This window comes from Silurus aristotelis, assembly GCF_946808225.1.
Source record: "Silurus aristotelis genome assembly, chromosome: 24".
NCBI lineage: Eukaryota > Metazoa > Chordata > Actinopteri > Siluriformes > Siluridae > Silurus > Silurus aristotelis.
The window spans coordinates 8,950,016-8,971,956 of record NC_139597.1 but is presented as its reverse complement, the minus strand read 5'-3'; the positions used below and the strand labels follow the sequence as shown (position 1 = coordinate 8,971,956).

General features: G+C 37.4%; 1 protein-coding gene across 1 annotated transcript; it reads right to left on the bottom strand.

Annotated features, from left to right (window-relative positions):
- Positions 1 to 5,657: 5,657 nt before the first annotated feature.
- Positions 5,658 to 17,847, bottom strand: lta4h (leukotriene A4 hydrolase). Its single transcript, XM_083528206.1, has 19 exons — positions 17,590 to 17,847; positions 15,998 to 16,128; positions 15,639 to 15,759; positions 14,468 to 14,536; positions 13,975 to 14,079; positions 13,331 to 13,383; positions 12,579 to 12,651; positions 12,295 to 12,435; positions 11,973 to 11,996; positions 11,711 to 11,781; positions 11,292 to 11,403; positions 11,038 to 11,182; positions 10,448 to 10,551; positions 10,002 to 10,072; positions 9,856 to 9,910; positions 9,492 to 9,587; positions 9,248 to 9,330; positions 8,697 to 8,801; positions 5,658 to 6,046 (listed from the first exon to the last, which is right to left on the bottom strand). The coding sequence occupies exons 1-19, from the start codon at positions 17,743 to 17,745 to the stop codon at positions 5,908 to 5,910; spliced, it is 1,854 nt and encodes a 617-aa protein (XP_083384332.1). The 5' UTR covers positions 17,746 to 17,847; the 3' UTR covers positions 5,658 to 5,907.
- Positions 17,848 to 21,941: the final 4,094 nt, after the last annotated feature.

The window sequence follows — 21,941 nt, the reverse complement described above, 5'->3', positions numbered from 1 at the left end:
GCTAATGAAGGAAGAAAAGGAGGAAAATGAGAGAGAGAGAAGGTTGGATGGTGTGGAGATGGGGAAGCAGGAAGTGGAAAGGATTAGTAAGAAGAAAGTTAAAGCAACAATTAAGAGAATAGAAGCATGGAGATGTTTAGGAGAGATAGCGGTGGAGTTTTTAGCCAGGTTGTTCAACAAGATTTTTGAAGGTGAGAGGATGGCTGAGGAATGCAGAAGGAGTGTGCTGGTACCGATCTTTAAGAATAAGGGAGATGTGCAGACCTGCAGTAACTACAGGGGAATCAGTCACACCATGAAGTTATGAGAAAGAGTAGAGGAAGCCAGAGAGAAGCGGTGGCCATCTGTGAACAACAGTATGGTTTCATGCTGAGGAAGAGCACCACAGACGAATTATTTGCTTCGAGAATGTTGATGAAGAAGTATAGAGAAGGTCAGAAGAAGTTGCATTGTCTGTTTGTGGATTTAGAGAAAGTGTACGACAGGGTGCCAAGAAAGGAGTTGTGGTATTGTATGAGGAAGTCTGGCGTGTTAGAGAAGTATGTGAGGGTGTGCAGGACATTGAGGACAGTGTGACAGCAGTGAAGTGTGCAGTAGAAACGACAGACTGGTTCAAGATGGAGGTTGGACTGCATCAAGGATCGGCTCTGAGCCCTTTCCTGTTTGCAGTGGTGATGGACACGTTGGAAGAGAGGTCAGACAGAAGTCTCCCTTGACTATGATGTTTGCGGATGATATTGTGGTTTGTGGTGAAACTAGGGAGCAGGTTGAGAAGAGCCTGTGTTTTGAGGTGGAGAGGTGGAGGGACGCGCTGTAGAGAAGGGGAATGAAAGTCAGTAGGAGTAAGGTTGGAGGAGTTTAGGTCCTGGGGTCAACAGTGCAATGTAATGGAGAGTATGTTAAAGAAGTAAAGAAAAGAGTGCAGGCAGGGTGGAGTGGGTGGAGAAGAGTGTCAGGAGTGAAAGCGAAAGTTTATAGGACTGCTATGTTGTATGCCTTAGAGACAGTGGGTAAATTGAGTAAAAGACAGAAGGTGGAGCTGGAGGTAGCAGAGCTGAAGATGTTGAGGTTTTCGTTGGGAGTGACGAGGATGGACAGGATTAGAAATGAGTTTATTAGAGGAACAGCGCATGTAGGACAATTTGGAGAGAAGGTGAGGGAGGCGAGATTGAGATGGTTTGGACATGTGCAGAGGAGGGACATGGGGTATATCGGTAGGAGAACGCTGAGGAGGGAGCTGCCAGGCAGGAGGAAAAGAGGAAGGCCAAGGAGGAGGTTAATGGATGTGGTGAGGGAAGACATGCAGGTAGTTGGTGTGAAAGAGGCAGATGTAGAGGACAGGGGGGAATGGAGACGGATGATCTGCTGTGGCAACCCCTAATGGGAGAAGCCGAAAGAAGAAGAAGAAGAAGAAGAACGGGAATATGAGAAGTTATTGAAGAATAAAGATTGAGTTAGAGTGCAGAAGAGAAACGATAAAGAACATATGAGAAAAGCAGAGAGATAATCAGAGTAGATTAGTAAGATAAACAGAAAATGGAGGGGGTAACTAGAAGAATGATATACATGATATATATATATATATATATATATATATATATATATATATATATATATATATATATATATATATATATATATATATATATATATATATATATGAAAAGGAGGGATAAAGAGAGGTGACAAAATAAAGATACAAAATGAAAGACTAAAGGAAAATATAAAATGAGAAAATAAAATGAATATGAAAGAAAAGAAAGTGAGTGGAGCAGAAAAATTAAGAGGGATTTTGATTTCTTATTACAAATTTCCGTTTTGTTGTATTAACTTAAGAAAAAAAATGCTGGTAAGAAAACAGTTTTAAGTGGCCACAGGAACTACAGTGTTTCATGAATATTTCTCAAGCACAAGGAAAAAACAGATAAAAAGTACCATGGGTTGTACATACTTAATAAACTAATAATGAAATAATAAATAGTAATTGTTAACGTTGTCAAAATGGTGTGGTATACTGCATATGGAATAAAACCAGTTTGTGATGTGCTGTTAGTGTTAAAATGACCTATTTCGGCACGTCCACTGCTTACAGTAACTCTTACTCTTACAGTAATACACATTAGAGTGTATTACATCAAACTGTATTTTATTGTTTTCCTGTAACAGTCTAACAGCAGGCCTCTTCTTGATATATCCCATACATATAAGGGCAGTGTTGCATTTGCCACAACAGAACTTCCTTTTACTTGTGTAGGCTGAGCATGTGTTTGTATGAGTCATCAAAGTTTAAAGGACTTAAATAAATACGTCTCAAAGACACAAAACATTAAATGGTCATTATAATCCCTTCCAGTGAGCTGTTTTGATATGTTTAGATCAATGAGTGAACTTTTTATATGCTGAACTTTTGATTTTAGAAAATCTCAGTTCTTTTCCATGAAGCATTTGTACTTCACTTATTACTGGTGTTTTCCCATTGCTCATCCAAGCATTGGTAATATTTCTCAAGTCTTTCGTAGTTTTACAGAATGTGAAAGCTGAAGAAGAACAGCAGAATAACATCAGTTAGAATGATTGCACCATTGCTTTTGCTTCAGCTCATAGAAGGAAGTGTATCACAGATTACTGGTTTGAAGAGTTCCAGCCTTCCAGGCTATGTTGCGCATTATGGTCATCATTTGGCCATTATAAACTATAGGTCTGAACAGTTTCAGTCATCCAGGCTATGATAAATGTTTCATACTAGTAGGTGACCTGGTGTTCATGGAGATGTTTCACCACTCATCAATTTTGAAATCTCAATGAATGTATTACATTTACAGTAAGCAAGAAGTACTACTGGTACAAATAAGCGAGTCAAAACAGGTCTCAGACACCAAAAATGGTGTTTAATGTTTCATGATGACACAAATTTTCCAGAAAAAAGGAAAAGTAAAGCCAGTGTTTAAACATCACCTTCACCTCCATCTCAGCTCTCGCTTTGTCCAAAAGTTTCTGAGAGGACAAACTTCCCGAAACATCTTCAAAACCTGATCGCTTTGCTTTATTCTGATCGATGTGCTCCATTTCCTGGCACTGTGGCAGAGTAGTTGTAAGGGAAGGGTGGGAGGAAATGGCTCATTCTTTGAGATGGCAATTGTATATGGCTCTGTGTCTTCTTACCTGTATGTCTTTGATCATAAGAGAGCATGGGGTGGCGTTTGATTCCATGGATACTTTGACAGCTCACAGGCTGGCAAAAGCCTCTCGGATGACTGTGAAAAGATCAGAGGAGACAGGGTGGAAGGCAGGAGTCCAGCTGCGAGAAGATCAGAGGAGGCGCAACTTCAACCACAGCCATTGTGTGAGAGCGTAAATCACTCAGATAACTTTTTTCCCTCTTGTTTGAAAAAAAAATCTCAGCTCTCAGAATATTGAATGGTGCAGTTTATAGTCTGAGAGGTTTTGTTTAACATTTAAAAAAAAAGAAAAAAAGATATGCTTCTTTTTTTTTGTATCAAAGGACTCAGGAGACTCTGCATCACAGGGCAGAATTTTTGCTATATTGTAAATGTCCACTATTGAGCCTCATATACTTATTTCCCAGCACTCTGAACTTGCTGTAATTCACTGAAGTGTATAATGCTTCAACGACAGGGTGACTAAAATAAAATAAAAAAACTGAGGATTTCAATTAAATCTAAGTGATGTTGGTCACTCAAGTTTGTTCTAAAAGTTAAGTAGATTTTCAGATTTTTTGAGAAAAGTTTCACAGAGCCATAATATTCAATAATAGCATTTCCATGTCAGTCCACATGATTTGTCATTAAATTTACCAGTCAAGAAATTGTGAAATGTGAACTTTGTCATTGTGCCATATTTCCCTTTTTAGATAGAACCGTATTTCGAGCTGTTTAATTTTGCTGTCAGTAATGACAAAGAAACAAGAAAATATCACACCTCATAGGTATAAACACTCCCACTGTCATGGTCTTTATTTGAACCTGTTTAATAACTTTTATAAATTTTACTTGCACCATGTTTAGCCTGAATGGATAGAAATGTGCTGTTGGTCATCTGTGAAATTTATTTATAACATTTCATACCAGACTTATATTTAACTTTGGGAAAAATGTCAAGTTATGTCTGCACTGTCTTCAATTGCATTTATATAGTTTTTATTAACTGCCCTTTTTTACATTGGCATTTTGAAAAGTACAGTATGTTCAATTGTGAGGGAATTCATAAAATATGTGCCATCAATTTCCTTAATATTGTGGCCTTTATTAATAAACTGGTTATTAAATAATTATTCTCTATATGTATTTTACTTCTACTGTCTCCTGTTTAGTTATTAATTTTCATTTAGTTTTATCTCCGGGGATTAATTAATAGTGTAGAACTTAACCACTTACATTAGTAAGATCAGGTATGTTAGAGCAGAAAGAACAGAAGAAAAACGTGTAGGGCTTTTCCAGAGCCAAAGATGGGAACCACTGACAAACACATCCAGTATATATTAACTCCTCTTATGCCCAGGGTTCTTTGGTTGCTTGTGTAATGTAATAAAAAACCTACACTGAGATATTGTCTCCCTCTAGAGGAAGGCAGGTGAGAATTACTTCATTTTGGTATTGGCACACACATTTTATATATATATATATATATATATATATATATATATATATATATATATATATATATATATACACATATATCATACAAACACACACACACACACACACACACACTTTTATATATACACTCACAGATTGGGCCATGAGTTAAATAAACACCAACATAAATGGGGCCAAAAATAATTGGATACCTGACCATTGCATACGTGAATCGTTGTTTTACACTGACACACTGATTATTACAAGTAACGATGTATGGTACATGTCTATGTTGTTCATTATAATTTCCCCTCACTGGAATTTAAGGAGCCCAAACATTTTCCACCATGAACATGCCCATATGCAAAAAGCGAGCTTCTGGTACACGGTTTGTCAAGGTTGATGTGGAGGAGTTCTGACTTCAACCCCACTGAACAATTTTGGTATTAACTAGAATGCTGAATTCACCTTAGGTCTACTCAACAATATTAGTGCTTCGCCTCAACAATGCTCTCATTGCTATGCTATGCTCCAAGATCTAGGAGAAAGGCTTGCTGAAAGAATTTGGGTTAACATCTAAATTTCTAATGCAATGTTCAGCAAACACAAAGGTGTGATGGTCAGGTGTCTACCTGGCGATATAGTATATTTGTCATGTATACATAGAACTCTAGTTCTATAAATAAATATGTAAAGAAGGACAATAAAACATCGGTATGGAGTTGTAGTTGATCATTTAGACGAGTCAAAATATAAACGTGGTGCTGGACAAAACACAGATGATGTACTTGATGTATTGTCTCCCCCTGGTGGCCGCTTTAAGACATTTAAACCTTGTGTCAGATTTTACAAAACGGATTGTTTTGCCATGTGTTCTGTTTATCTTAATATCAAGACTTTGTGTTTAACAATCTTTACATTCTAAATATAAGTAAAAAAATGCTTTAAACAATCTTGACAAGTGGTTCTTATTTAAAAGCAAATTCTATAGTCAATAAAAATTCATTCTAAAGTGTCCTGAAAGTGTAAGACTAGTGGAATAAACACACTTACACTAGCCAAGGTGGTTGAAGTGTTTATTGCTCAGTGTGGTGATCTGTAAAAGGACATTTTCTTCAAGACAAACTGATTATGTAGGTGATTGAAAGCGGTGTAATTTGGAAAAGCAGGACTTTCCCCTCTTGCCCTGAGATAAAGATCTCTTTTAAGACATAAAGCACTGAATTAGCCAAGCCAGACAGATGTGTCTGCTGAGAGAACTACAACTCTCTTATCAAGGTCACACAGCACAGGGTTTATCGTTGCAACATGTTTATAAGCTTGTGCTACTGGGCTGGGTAATTTTTAGGTCTTTGGACACCAGGGTGGAGGTGACGAAATGCATTCCAGCACAATGCTCCTTGAAGCATTTTACAGCCTCATCACTGAACTTGGGAAAATTGTAAACGTCCCTGAGAGAAAAAGAATAAGAAAGCGTCATTGACACACACTAATACAAACTCCATCATTTTTGAATGAATGCATCAATGCTTCATTTAACCAGTTTCCTCTCACAGCACAAAACAATAGGTTACTGTTCGTAACCCTGGTTCTCTGAAATATTGAGTGGAGAGATCCACCTATGGGAAGGGCATCTGTTCCTGACCTCTGCAGAAGCATCCAATTGCACCAAGTCTGGCTTTCCTCAGTGAGCATATTGGCTTCTCGTGCAGCAAGCTGGGCAAACTTGGTTGCTTGTCGATGTTTAAGAACAGTAACCTATTGTTCTCTTTCATCATCTTGTGTTCGAGATCCACCTATGGGAGATATAGACAACTCCCCGGTTGCCCAATACACTCACGGCGAGGCCCTGCAAGCCAGAGGATGACCCTCAAGGTGGTGCTCGGCACGTCCCAGAGACTTCACACACTCCGAGGGTTAAAAACCAAGCCCTGTAAAACATGACATGTGGTAACATGCACGCTAAAACCCTGACGACACCCAACATGCAGGCCACATGCAGAAAAGAACATGTTGATATAAATGTGATTGGACCAATCTGGGTGTCAGGAAAGGGTACAGACTAACATGCTTGAAAACATGCATAACTGGGCTGGGCAGTCAGGGTTAAAAGGAGTGCAGGCCTAGTAGCACAAGGCTTCGAATAGCCCACACTCAAGACCGCATGAGCCACTGAGGTCTGGGTAACATCAAGCATCATAGTACCTGACAAAGGTTTGTGGAGTGGCCACCTTGCAGCGGCACAAATGTCCTGCAAGGGAACCCCTCCAAACAGAGCCCAAGAAGCAGCCAAGCCTCTAGTGGAGTGAGCCCTGAGGCCACCTGGAGGCTGCACTCCCTTAGATTCATACGCCAAGGAGATAGCTTCCACAAGCCAACGAGAGAGGCGTTGCTTAGAGATGGGATTCCCTGTGATCGGGATGGTCTAAGAGACGAAGAGCTGGTCGTTCCTCCTAAAAGGGTTTGTCCTGTCGATGTAACCCCGCAGGGCATGCACAGGGCATAAAGCAGCTTGAATGCAAGAATGTTAACTGAGAAAAGGTAGCGTCAAGCCAGACTTGGTGCAATTGGATGCTTCTGCAGAGGTCAGGTATGGATGCCCTTCCCATAGGTAGATCTCAGACACAAGATGATGAAGGAGAACCACACACGGTATTCTATTTTTATTCTCATTCTAGTTAAGTTAAGAAACAGCAAAACATGCCAAATCAATAGTTTTTTACATGAATGAGTATGATAGGCATATCAAATGTACTGTCCATATGTTGTCCAAATTTTATCAGCAATAGGAAATTAAAAAAGCTAAACAAAACATCCTTATTTTTCTAGTTCCAAAAGATAATGTAAGAATGTTTGCTCATAGTTTCTCTTATGTAAGTGATAACAGGAACTAAGTGGCATGCTGTTCCTTTTGCACTTTGCTGCATCACAGTAATTTTGTCATAGTGTAACGGTGTTCATGTTTTACTGATTATAATCTATTGACCGCTACTAATGCTAGTCACAAAAGTTAAGATTCATGTAGCAGATGCTAAACTAACAGTGTGTAAACAAGCTTGATCAAATAAAATGAAAATTAGGAGGTTCTTACACATCCTTATATCAATGAGTACAGTGCCACTACTAGAGAATTCAAAAACCCTTGTAAAATTCATACACACACACACACACACACCAAAATGATGCCTTCTGGCCATAATAAACTACCTCCATCAGACAGAATGTAGATTTAATGCAAAACAAAAAGTCTATCCTTTTTACAATGCTGGCTTACTTCTCCCTGACTCAATCACTACTACAGGTTATCTAAAAAGGTAGAATAAGGTGCCCAAATTGCTAATAAAACTGCTTTCAACAATTATGAATGAATGAGGTTATTTTTATTCAGCAATTTTGAGCACAGCATCAAAAGCCCATCAGAAACCATACAAAACAAAACAGGCTTTATCTAAAACAATTAACAACAGACAACTGCATGTACATGTAAGTTACCATGGACATAAGTGTAAAAGAACATCTGCATTACATTAGGCTGCTCTAAATGCAGATAAAATATCTAGTTTTGAGGACTGATTCACAGTCTGCAAAACTGTTACAACGCACAAGAAGCAAACATCTTGTCTGTGGTCAAAACTACAACCCAATAGAGAACAGTATTTCTAAAAACAAGCCAGCCGCATGTCCTAACACAGAATCCACCACAAAGCTGCAGCCAATATGGATCAGACCAGAAATGAACTAAGAACAATCAAGAAGAAATCAAAATTCAAACAATGCTACTTCAGATCCTCACAAAAGATCTTTGTATTGTGGAAAGGATCATGCAAAATGGAATTTTAAAAAATACAGGTCATGTCTAATCTGTTACAAAGCCCACCAACTAAAACAAAAAAAAGAAGTATGACCAGTTAAATACTGTTAAAAAAGAAGTACTGCTGATTTGGAATAAGAAAAACCACCAGGCAAAATACAAGAAGGAAAATGAGAAGGAAATGTCTCAACCAGAGGATATTTTAAAACAGTTTCCACAGACTCCCTTCATCTTTCATCAATCAATCATCCCTACTTCCTATTGTAATATTTTTATTGCTCTTAAGTTACCTGAAGAGCGGGCGTGTAAACTTCATCCTGCCTTGCTCTGTGGCCATCTTCAGAGCCAGAGGAACCGCCTCTTCCCACTGTGCCTTAATACACAAGCGCAGCCACCTACATGTATAGATACACAAATACACACAAACACCTTAGATAGTTTGCAACTAATAACTTTTACCTTTAAATATGTGTTAATTCAGCATCAGTGTAACAGTAAACAGTTCTACAGAAGATCTAAGAAGATCTATGATTATTTACAACGTCAGTGCTTGTTTAAAACTTCAAATATAATACAATAATAATAATAATAATAATAATAAAGATGATTTTTGGAAAGAAAAAGAAAATTAAAATCAATGTCCTAAATATAGAATAACTGAGCCTCAGAGTAAGGAACAAAGATAACCACACATTTAAGGGATTAAAATGGATCTTCTGAAAAAAACAGCTTTACTCTCACCCTGAATATTTTAACTTAACACTAAACATACACCTCTTTAGCACACAGCCCCAACCATGACCTTAACCAAGAACATCAGTAATCACTGTCTGCTGTATACCTGAAACGGATCTCAGCATTCCGGACACTGTTGAAGTTATACACCTCCTGCATCCTCTTAACATGAGAGACAGGAAGAGGGTCCTGAGGAAAACAAAGACAGACTATGCAAAGAGACCACAGAGATACAGTATACTGTAAATAACTTCAGCTCTAGTGTTACACATGTAGATCACCTGAGTGTGGAATAAGCATTATTTTAGACTATTAAAATGTAGTAATTGTGTTAGTATAGATCTCAGTACCTCATGTACCAGCACAGCCAGGAACTCAATAAGCTGATGAGAGGAGAGCTGTTTTATATCAGCCTCACTGAAGCTGGACAGATCTGCCTCTTTAGCCTACCAATCCATACAGATTGAGAGACAATCAAACACACAAAACTTTTTAAGTCAAGTCAAGTTTATTTGTATAGCGCTTTTCACAACAGACATTGTCTCAAAGCAGCTTTACAGAAAACAACAGTGAAGGTGAATGGTGTGCGTTTTTACTATTTTTTTATTTTTTGTTATTTTAAATAACTTTGTTTTACAACATTTATTTAGAATTGTCAGAGACTTTTTCTTACACAGTACTGTATATTCTATAACAAAAGATCTAGTAGCTTACCTTCACCCATCTCTGGGCCAGTGCAGTGCAGGCGTCTGCCAGAGTGGTGTCATATCTAAGCAAGGAATGTATTCAAATGTCAAGCAAATAGATATATTCAAGTACAGAATGAACACACACATGTATACACAAACAGCAAACCTTACTCTGGTTTAACAGGGGCCATTCCTGGAGTGTGCATCCATGCATTCCAGTCCACTTTATTCAAGATGTCCACCTGATATGGAGCAAAATAATAACAAGAGAGCATGCTAAAGAATTACAGCAACACATGTAAAAGACTTAAGGAGAGGTTTTGTTGTTCTTTATTTTTATTTTAAAAAATGCAAAAGCATGAGCAGGAACACAGTAATGCAAGTTGAATAACTTGTTTTGTCATTTGAGGTATGCACATAACCTTCTTTCAAAAGATAAGGCTAAATATTGTCACCCATATTATGAAACTTGAGGTAAACCATTGCAGCAAATCCATTCACTTAGTTCGTTTGCAAGGCAGAAATTACTCTGCAACTCTACTTCTGAAACCATTACACAAAATTAAACTTGATCCTGGTTCTTGTAGGAAACACACCCTCACACAAGTACTTCTCACCTTGTCTTTGAAGTAGGTGAACAGGTAGTTCTTCCAGTCATCAGTGGTCACACTGCTGTAGGCAAACATCTGGATGTAGGACTTCACAAAGCCCATAAACACCTCTGTATATGAAAGGCAAAGATGTTTGTAAACTCACTAAGGAATTGTGCCAAGATGATTATCAAATAATTATTACAACTTGACAACTAAACTATGTGGCCAAAAAGTGAATCTGAGCCTCTAGTGTCCTGCACAGAGCCCTAACCGCAAACACACAACACTTTTGAAAAAACTGTGCACCAGGCCTTCTTGCCCAACATCAGTCTGACCTCAAAAAAACTAATCTGTTTCAGCGACTGAATGAGCAAATCACTATAGCCATACTCCAAAATATAGAGAAAATCCTTCACAGAAAATTGAAGGCTCTTTTTAACAAGGAAAGGACAAAATCCATATAAACTCCAAATTAAATCCATACAAAATTCTAATGTCCATAGTTTTTGGACTCTGATGTTCATCATGCATATATGGATGTCATAGACAAAATTTGGGCCACTATAATGTACATAAATCAATACGTGTGTTTGTGTGCATGTGTGTGTGCCTACCTGGGCCTCCCAAAAGTTCTTCCAGGTGATACAGGAGAGCAAAACCTTTCTCATAAGGCACAGAGGAGAAGCACTCATCGGGGTCGACACCTTCAAGGTTTGGCACCAGATTAGTTTTTACATTATTTGCACCAAAATGGTTCACCTGTGAAAACACCATGCAGCAATCACGTGTGAGCTGCTTGGTTTATGTACTTGTGTATATGTATTTGTGCTGTAGAAAATAAGCAGGTAGGTTGGATTGTGTGTCTTACAGACTCTTGTAGCTCTTTCCAACCTCCCATTGCTTTAAACTGCCTGAACTGCTCTCCTTCCATCGCCCTGCCAATCATTCTCTCCAAATATACAGTGTGCCCCTCATTTAACCTACAAAGGGTCAAAAGATATACATAGTTCAAGGATGAAGGGGTTTCTTACAACAACAAAATAAAAAAGGTGCTTTTTTTCCATTCATTTAGATGCTATAGAAAAAGAATGTTGCACAAGATGCATGAACTGGTCATCTTTAAAGATGATCAAAAATTATTTTCACTGACATATGGACTAAACAGATGAATAAAAAATACATTTACCAAAACCAAAAATTGCCCTTGTGTAAGTAATCAGTGATAACTGAAATAGTTTTTTTTATCTACATACATGAGATAATCAGAGTATGTGTATGATGACTGACCAGAAATGTTCCCAGGTTTTATTAGTCACCAGGTTCCCAGTCCAACTATGGGAAATCTCATGAGCAATGACCTACAGTAACACAGATGAGAGGTCACAAAAACAAAATCAGAAAAACATTTAAATAATAATAATAATAATAATAATAATAATAATAATAATAATAATAATAATATTCTCCACATATTGAATAATAGTTTGGTGCCAAATTACTACTCATTCTTTTGCAAAGTTAAATTTGCCACACAATAAGAGAAACTTACAGAAGCAAGAGACCGGTCTCCAGCCTAGTAATAAAACAAAAAAACAACAAAACAGTTTATTGACCTTATGGAGGTGGGGAACTTATATAAATACCCCAGTAATCATGGGTCCACATTTCAAAATTATATTTATACTTAACAATAAAAACCGTACTAATAATAAAGAAGGCACGTGTTTGTTTAAACACATTTGCAACAGGTTTAACATGTGTTTCAAAACTGTAGAAAAGGGGAAACTGGCTAGCAGGCTGCAAAGCATCCTTAGGTCTGCAAATAAAGCTGTTGTAATGAAAATGCTAGCAGTGTTCGTGTGTGCTCTAACCAGTAAAGTAGGTGTCGCAAAAGTGAGGCAAGGGTTCTCCATGCCGCCGTAGGGGAAAGAAGGAGGAAGCACCAGCATATCATAGTGTCCCCATACATACGGCCCTGCAAGACTCTCCGCAATCTTCAACATTGTCTCCGTCTACCACGCACGCACGCACACACGCACGCACGCACGCACGCACGCACACACGCACACACGCACACACGCACACACGCACACACACACTAAAACATGAATTCCACATGGTTTAGACATAGCACACACCATCATGTCACACTTACTTCTGAGAACTCAAATGCAGCCTGGTCCACATATTCTTTCTCTGACCAAACTCTGGACCTGGGCCCGATCTCCCTGTACAACAGATACACATTTTCATAACAGTCTAGCAAGTCTAATCTATTGCTCTTGAGGGATAACCTTTCCAACTACCTAATTGAATGTATAATTAGTAACACCAATTTACACCTGTGAACACCAATGTTACCTGAGACTTTTATTTTCCCTCATCATAGGTGTGAATGTGCCATTAAAGTTTAAATCTCACTCACTCTGATTAACCTTCGCATGCCAGAGTAGTTTTTAAAAATGTGTCACCCAGACTCTTACTTGTGTAATATTACACAATTCACAAAGCTGAATGACACAATGTTTGGGGTTTTTTTTTTTTTTGCAACCTATCTTTTAATTTAAGTCACCTAAGTTCAACATAAGTAACTAGTACCAAACTGCAGGTTAAAAAGGTGTTGATCCAGGACACTTAAATTAGAATTTTATTATTTTTTTTTTTTAAAGAGATTTTTTTTTTTACATTGACTTTTCATCTTATGGCCAGCAGTCACAGAACATGCAAGTAGGGATCTTTATAGTATTATAATAATATAATTATATGACCAGCTACTCAAACATATCTGATAATCTAATCTATGCAGTAATGTGGATTTTATACTGATAATTATACTTTTTTGTAACAGAATCTCTAACGTGCACAAAAATACAGACAAAAGACAAAAGGAAGGACAAGAGAAACAACCTGCTCTCTAAAGCTCCCACCACCATCGCAATAAGATAAGAAGGCATGGCCACCTGAGAAAGAAACATATGCATGCACACATTAACACACGCAAAGATAATAATGTACATGCTACCCTGCATCAACATTTTCACCTCAGGTTTCACCCCAGTTTTATCAGTAGAATAAAAATTAAATGTGGCTTGGCTGATAAGATGTTTAGATTATTAAGTAAACCTTATTTCTTCAAAACTTTAACTTTTTGATCTTCAAAACTTGAAAAAGTTCCATTCCAACAGTTCTTTATTTTAGAATCTGCACATTTTGTGTGAAGTATAAATAACTTTCACTAAATAACATAAACAAGAACATTTCCCAACAGTATGTAACCTAGTAACCATAAACAATTCTCATAATCATAAACAGAGCATTTATTATTTTCTAATGTTAATGTCTTTATTATTAATCAATACCTGTTTTTTTTTCCATGAATATGTAATTTTATAATCAACTTTTTCCAAACATAATTTGGCAAAAAACAAGTGTTAAAGCTTTGTTTATTTGTAGACAGTTGTAGACAAGTGTCACAAATTGAGGAAGAGAAACTGTCTGTCGTTGTGTGTATTTTCAGACACTGAAAAGAACTGAGAGATATGTTTGCTGACCGGCTGTCTGAAGCGGTAAATGATTCGGCTGTTGTCACTTGGATCTGGCTCCTGTCCATCACGTACTGCACTCATAAGTGCGATCAGCTCTTTGGGCACTGACACCTTGGACACAGAAACATACAACATACTGACTACATTAACAGTAGAGGATCTGTGATGTTGCAGGGTTTGTTTTCACTCTAAATGCCCTTAGAAGGCATGGTATCATGAACTTCAACAAATGGCAGGAGATTTTGAATGAAAATCTGATTGTTTAAAATAAATCATGGTTGGAACTTCCAGCAGGAAAATGTTAGATTCAAAAATCTATCTTTTGACCAAAATTCCTCTGACAGCTAGTGTTTTTCACAAGTAGAAGAAATGTAAATACATTTTAATTAAACATTTGATTCATGACTTCAGAGTGAAATTAAACAAAATAACAACTAAGACATTTAATTCATAACCTGTTTAATAACATATTTTAGGTCAAGGGTTGAACCTGGGGTACCTGGGAATAGTATGTGGTTTTCACTGATGGAGTGTCCTGGCAGGGCAGCATAGACCGGCAGTGAATAGCCTGTGGAGTTAAAGAAAGATTTGTAGATCTTGGTTATTTAAGCACAACAGAGAAAAGTGTAACAGGAGTGCGAGTGCACTAATCTCACATTTAAACACATTTTAAAGAAATTAAAATGTCGAACTTGTGTGCATCAAACTTCATTGCACTGAGACACTACCCTAAAATCATATGCACCTTTTAAGGAAAGGATAAGGACCAAGCAGCTCTTTTTCCAAACTGAATGTTAAAATAAAAGAACATCTCATTGTGTTGTTTGCTGTATTGTGAAACGTTTTATACATGTTTTTAACAGTGAAGAACTTTTACTTTACAAATGATGCTATATAATATACCTATACAGAATTAGTGTTATATTCAGGATTAATTACATGCTTATCTCAGGAAACTAATTACTTGAAGCCCTGTAATCGGCTAGCGAAACGCTCTTAACACTCATATTGTTACCCAGAGATGGTAGGTTAGTGGTTTAGGCATTGGACTTTGAATCTGAGTTCAAATCCCAGCCACACCAAGCTGCCGTTCCTGGGCCCCTGAGCATGGCTCTTAACACCCATAGCTGCTCAGTTGTATAAATGAGAAATATAAATCGCCCTAGATAAATGCCATTAAATGTAAATGCACCAATAATGCACATCAATAATAGCAGTCATAAAGCAAAGGCAACTGATATTGAGCAACGTTGAAAGACATGTTTTGCTGATCTTAGCAATCCAGCTACAGAAGCCACTGTTTTATTAACACTCTTCACTCCACTGCATTTTACATGATTCTTAACATCTTGAATGCAATTGGTCAGATTGCCTTTTTAATTTCTAGATTTATGCATTTTATAAATGTGTGGGATGAAGTTTTCTACAAGGTGTTTATTTAGCAGGATGGAGGTTTTATGTTTTCCCTGTAATATGACAAGCTGAAGTTTTTTTTCTAATGCAGGAAAGTCTTGATTGCAGTTTTTGTCAAATAACCTTGAGAGAGAGGCTGGTGAGCTAACAACTATTTATATCTGATATAATACAAGCAATGTGGTCATGATTTTACTAAAGATGCATGCCTGCTGGTGTGGAATTCATGACATCCTGGTCTTGCACAGACTACATACCTGGCACTGGCTGAAAAGGTAGGGATGCTTTTTGCCAGCAGTTTGTGCAGGAGTGAGCCACTGCAGAGCCGAGGACTTTGGAGACGTCTCAAACTCAATCTCTACGATCACATGCTGCCCACTGAACACACAACATCACATCTGTTGTACATCACACAGTATTTTAATATGGTAAAGTAAACCTGTAACGATGTGTTAATTACTGTATAATACTGTATGTTTCAATAAGCGCTCTTGTCTTTGCAAAACAGCCTTTGATTTAAAAAAATAACACCCACAATCACAGTCCCGCTATTAAACTCTCCAATCTACGGCCGTATGTGAGCATTAAACTACAGAGATGAAGAGTGTGTTGATACCGTGAGAGCTCAAAGGGCAAGTTGATCTCCAAAGGGCTGCCTTTATAGCCCTGCTTCTCTCCCAGGGTAAACTTGGCAGCCTGGCCATTGGCTGATACCTTAAAGATCTTTAGGTCATTCGTGTCTAGAGTCTAGAATACAAAAGATAATTTATTAAGGATGTAATATCAGCCATTTATCAGTGGAGTTTAACTTTAATAACACTGGACAAAGTACCAAGCAGTTAAGTACAGTAATGACTTGTGAATATAAAGTTATATGAATATCCGAGTTTTCTTAGATGAATGCACTAATACCTAACTGACAGGCCTCATATGTATTAGACACTGAAACATTGCATTGAAAACGAATTTTTGTTCCAATACACTAACACAATGCTAAACATGTTGTGTTAAAACACAACATGACTGACTGTCTTGAATATTTCAGATTTTCTTTTTTTTTTTATTATGCATTGGTCTGAAGGAAACCCCTGTATTTTACCCATACACAAATACTTCAAGTACAGTGTCATTATTTAACCTTTAATGTGTAATTTACCCTATTTGCATTTTTATGGCAACAGAAAAGAATAGTAAAAATACAATGCATAATAGTAGGTATATAATAAGAAGAAGAAGAAGAGGAAGAAAAATAAATTAATTAATCTGGTCATTTTATTCAGAGAATATATAATTAATTAATAATTAATAATTATTAATTAACCTAATGAGTATTACTTCATTGTAGTAGAATATGAATATTAATTAATAATAGTTTAATTCGAGGCCCTTGATAGTGTTTTTTGTTTTTTACACATATTTATGTGTTCTCTATCTTCATTTTATTCATTCTATACAATGTAAATTTGTCATTGCCATCAGATTGTCGAAATCCACACCCGAACCAAAGTTCATGACCGACTCGCAGTCGTTATTTTTCCCACCCAGTTTCCGTAAAAGTCTGCCTCCTGCAACCTGATTGGCTACATGCTGATACTTGTAATTATAGCAAATCATAGCACGCCGATCAGTGACCGAATAACCAATCCAAGCTCAGAAGGCGGGGTTTGTATGAGAACAGGTATGAAAGAAATACCGCTTCATGCAAATAAAGCCTGGGTGACCTGTAGAGATTTACAGACAGGTGTGGCGGCGTGTAGATCTGATTAAAGATCAACAGTTGAACAAACTAATATTAATCCAGTTCTGTGTGCAGATTATAAGAGTTTTAAAAAATCTTAGCACATAGAAAGCCGGATTCTATAAACCCATTTCATATAAAAAATTATATATACACAGGCTCAGAGGATGTATCTAACACACTTCAGAAATCTTCCAGACTCCTGTCGGAATAAAAGTCAGATCAATCTCAAACTGTATCTATACGCAGACCAAACACAAACCATACAAGCTGTGACACTGCCGCTGTAAGAGTGTGTGTGTGTGTGTGTATGTGTGTGTGCACTCAATTCATATTTCTAACAATAATACACACTTTACACAACACAGCTCACATTACACGCCGCTCTGGGGTTCATGTGATTGTTTTACAGCTATCTAGCATTACCTGCTCAGAGACATCTCTAATATAAAATACAGATTTTATTTTACCAGATCAGTGAATTTCTCCTGCAGCACCTCCACCGTGAGAGCCACCTTCCCTTTCAGCACATGACTGTCGAAGTCCACATGATAAAACAGGTTCACGTGGCGAGTAACACACTTCGAGAAAGAGGAGAAAGAGCAGGGATCTGACACAGGAGCCATGATCACACACTACTGAGTGAACGAACACACACACACAGTCAATTCGGATGCTGCATTTTAACCAACTTGCTTCAACCCAAATGACGAAAGTCGTGCTGTTGCATCACGGGAAATGTATTTTCACGAGTTTCCGGTCTGATGCCCCCTAGAGGCTGCGCTGATATACAAATTAATAAATGCGCTGCACACAATGTATTGCTTATCACTCATTTATGAGGAACACTTACTTAATTTTATTTACTTTCATTCGTTATATATTATAAAATATGAAATGTATATTATTATATATTCGTGTATGTATATAGTCAAGTCAAGTCAAGTTTATTTCTATAGCGCTTTTCACAACAGACATTGTCTCAAAGCAGCTTTACAGAAATTAACAGTCAAGGTGAATGGTGTGCATTTATCCCTGATGAGCAGCCATGGCGACTGTGGCAAGGAAAAACTCCCTTAGATGTTATGAGGAAGAAACCTTGAGAGGAACCAGACTCAAAAGGGGAACCCATCCTCATTTGTGTGACATCAAGAGTTTGATCATAAATCTTTCAACAATACAGAAAACTGGAGAGTGAGAAATAACATAAGTACTGGAGTATAAGATTATAAGTGATGTTCTTTCTACAGTCTTATACAGTTTTATGGTTATAAAACTAGGAGCTACTGAGCTCAACATTCGTGATCATCACAGATCCTGCACCAGCTTCTCCATGCCAGAGCCTTTAAACACTACAGGAGGTCCAATGTCAAAACTCCACACATGTGGTGGGATCCAATTGGCAATTGTACGTCTCTAGATGGTACAGGATGGTTGCGAGTTTGGCATCTATATATATATATATATATATATATATATATATATATATATATATATATATATATATATATATATATATATATATATATATATATAGTGAGGAAAATAAATATTTGAACACCCTGCTATTTTGCAAGTTCTCCCACTTAGAAATCATGGAGGGGTCTGAAATTGTCATCGTAGGTGCATGTCCAATGTGAGAGACATAATCTAAAAAAAAAAATCCAGAAATCACAATATATGATTTTTAGCTAAACATGACTGTCAATCTCCCTCAGGCTGGGGCTCCATGCAAGATCTCACCTTGTTGGGTCTCAATGATCCTAAGAAAGATGAGAAATCAGCTTCGAACTACACGGGAGAAGCTGGTCAATGACCTGAAAAGAGCTGGGACCACCGTTTCCAAGGATACTGTTGGTAATACACTAAGACGTCATGGTTTGAAATCATGCATGGCACAGAAGGTTCCCCTGCTTAAACCAGCACATGTCCAGGCACGTCTTAAGTTTGCCAATGACCATTTGGATGATCCAGAGGAGTCATGGGAGAAAGTCATGTGGTCAGATGAGACCAAAATAGAACTTTTAGGTCATAAATCCACTAAACGTGTTTGGAGGAAGAAGAATGATGAGTACCATCCCAAGAACACCATCCCTACTGTGAAGCATGGGGGTGGTAGCATCATGCTTTGGAGGTGTTTTTCTGCACATGGGACAGGGCGACTGCACTGTATTAAGGAGAGGATGACCGGGGCCATGTATTGCGAGATTTTGGGGAACAACCTTCTTCCCTCAGTTAGAGCATTGAAGATGGGTCGAGGCTGGGTCTTCCAACATGACAATGACCCGAAGCACACAGCCAGGATAACCAAGGAGTGGCTTTGTAAGAAGCATATCAAGGTTCTGGCGTGGCCTAGCCAGTCTCCAGACCTAAACCCAATAGAGAATCTTTGGAGGGAGCTCAAACTCCGTGTTTCTCAGCGACAGGCCAGAAACCTGACTGATCTAGAGAAGATCTGTGTGGAGGAGTGGGCCAAAATCCCTCCTGCAGTGTGTGCAAACCTGGTGAAAAACTACAGGAAATGTTTGACCTCTGTAATTGCAAACAAAGGCTACTGTACCAAATATTAACATTGACTTTCTCAGGTGTTCAAATACTTATTTGCAGCTGTATCATACAAATAAATAGTTAAAAATTATACATTGTGATTTCTGGATTTTTTTTTTTTAGATTATGTCTCTCACAGTGGACATGCACCTACGATGACAATTTCAGACCCCTCAATGATTTCTAAGTGGGAGAACTTGCAAAATAGCAGGGTGTTCAAATACTTATTTTCCTCACTGTATGTATATATATATATATATATATATATATATATATATATATATATATATATATATATATATATATATATATATATATATATATATAATGTTATAAATTAGGTATTTAGGTAATTAAAACAGTTTTAATTTACAGATGAGTGCATCATGGCAGATTTTGGTTCTTGATTTGAAACTTGGCACATCAGTAAAACGTTGAAAAAATGTGTGCTGCATTGAAGGTTTTAATTTCGCATCTTTTATATTTTTCATTAATATTTTTTTTTATAAACATGGTCACAGTAATATATTGATTTATATATACAGTGGTGTGAATTGCCTGATTTCTTTTTATTTTTGTATGTTTGTCACACTTTAATGTTTTATATCATCAAACTTAAATATTAGTTAAAGATAACACAAGTGAACACAACATGCAGTTTTTAAATGAAGGTTTTCATTATTGAGGGAAAACAAAATCCAAAACTACATGGCCCTGTGTGAAAAAGCCCCCTAAACCTAATAACTGGTTGTGCCACACTTAGCAGCAACAACTGCAATCAAGCGTTTGCGATAACTTGCAATGAGTCTGTTTCAGCGCTGTGGAGGAATTTTGGTCCACTCATATATGCAGAATTGTTGTAATCCAGCCACATTGGAGGGTTTCCGAGCATGAACCACCTTTTTAAGGTCATGCCACAGCATCTAAATAGGATTCAGGTCAGGACTTTGACTAGGCCACTCCAAAGTCTTCATTTTGGTTTTCTTCAGTCATTTAGAGGTCGACTTGCTGGTGTGTTTTGGATCATTGTCCTGCTGCAGAACTCAAGTTCTCTTCAGCTTGAGGTCACAAACAGATGGTCGGACATTCTCCTTCAGAATTCATGATTCCATTAATCACAGCAAGTCTTCCAGGTCCTGAAGCAGCAAAACAGTCACAGACCATCACAATACCACCACCAAATTTTACTGTTAGTATGATGTTCCAGACGTAATGGGACAAACACCTTCCAAAAAGTTCAATTTTTGTCTCTTCAGTCCACAGAGAATTTTCCCAAAAGTCTTTGGGATCATCAAAATGTTTTTCTGGCAAAAATGAGACGAGCCTTTATGTTCTTTTTGGTCAGCAGCGGTTTTCATCTTGGACCTCTGCCATGCAGACCATTTTTGCCCAGTCTCTTTTTTATGGTGAAGTAATGAACACTGACCTTAAATGAGGCAAGTGAGGCCTGCAGTTCTTTGGATGTTGTTGTGGGGTCTTTTGTGACCTCTTGAATGAGTCGTCGCTGTGCTCTTGGGGTAATTTTAGTCAGCCGGCCACTCCTTTTTTATTTGTTTCTGAATTTCTCTGGATCTCGGCATGATGTCTAGCTTTAGAGGATCTTTTGGTCTACTTCACTTTGTCAGGCAGGTCCTATTTAAGAGATTTCTTGATTGCGAACAGATTTCTTGATTGTCAAAAAGTGTTTGCTAAAACTGTGGTTTTAACAGGGGCAAACACTTTTTCACACAGGGCCATGTAGTTTTGGATTGTGTTTTCCCTCAATAATAAAAACCTTCATTTAAAAACTACATGTTGTGTTCACTTGTGTTATCTTTTACTTAATTAGTACTTTTACTTAAATTAGTTTGATGATTTGAAACATTGACAAACATGCAAAAAAATAAGAAATCAGGAAGGCCAACTCAAGGAGAAGTGTTTGTCCAAATGTTTGGCATTTTTATATTTATATAATATATATACCTTTGGACACACCTTCTTCTTGAGTGCTTCTTCTTTATTTTTATTCTTTTTAACACTGTAAATTTATATAAAAAATATGCATGGAATTGTGTAATATATATATATTATATAAATATAAAAATGGGGAAGAAGAAGAAGAAGAAGAAGAAGAAGAAGAAGAAGTGGGGGAAGAAGAAGAAGAAGAAGAAGAAGAAGAAGAAGAAGAAGAAGAAGAAGAAGAAAAAGAAGTGGGGGAAGAAGAAGAGGAAGAAGAAGAAGAAGAAGAAGAAGAAGAAGAAGAAGAAGAAGAAAAAGAAGTGGGGGAAGAAGAAGA

What these genes read in the sequence shown, in the direction of transcription:
- lta4h (XM_083528206.1), bottom strand. Translation starts at nt 17,745, where the DNA reads ATGGCTCCTGTGTCAGATCCCTGCTCTTTCTCCTCTTTCTCGAAGTGT. An exon ending in GGAAAGAGCTACAAGAGTCT is followed by an intron (nt 11,183 to 11,291) that starts GTAAGACACACA and finishes GTGTTTTCACAG; the next exon opens with GTGAACCATTTTGGTGCAAA. An exon ending in ATGGCCCCTGTTAAACCAGA is followed by an intron (nt 9,911 to 10,001) that starts GTAAGGTTTGCT and finishes TTCCTTGCTTAG; the next exon opens with ATATGACACCACTCTGGCAG.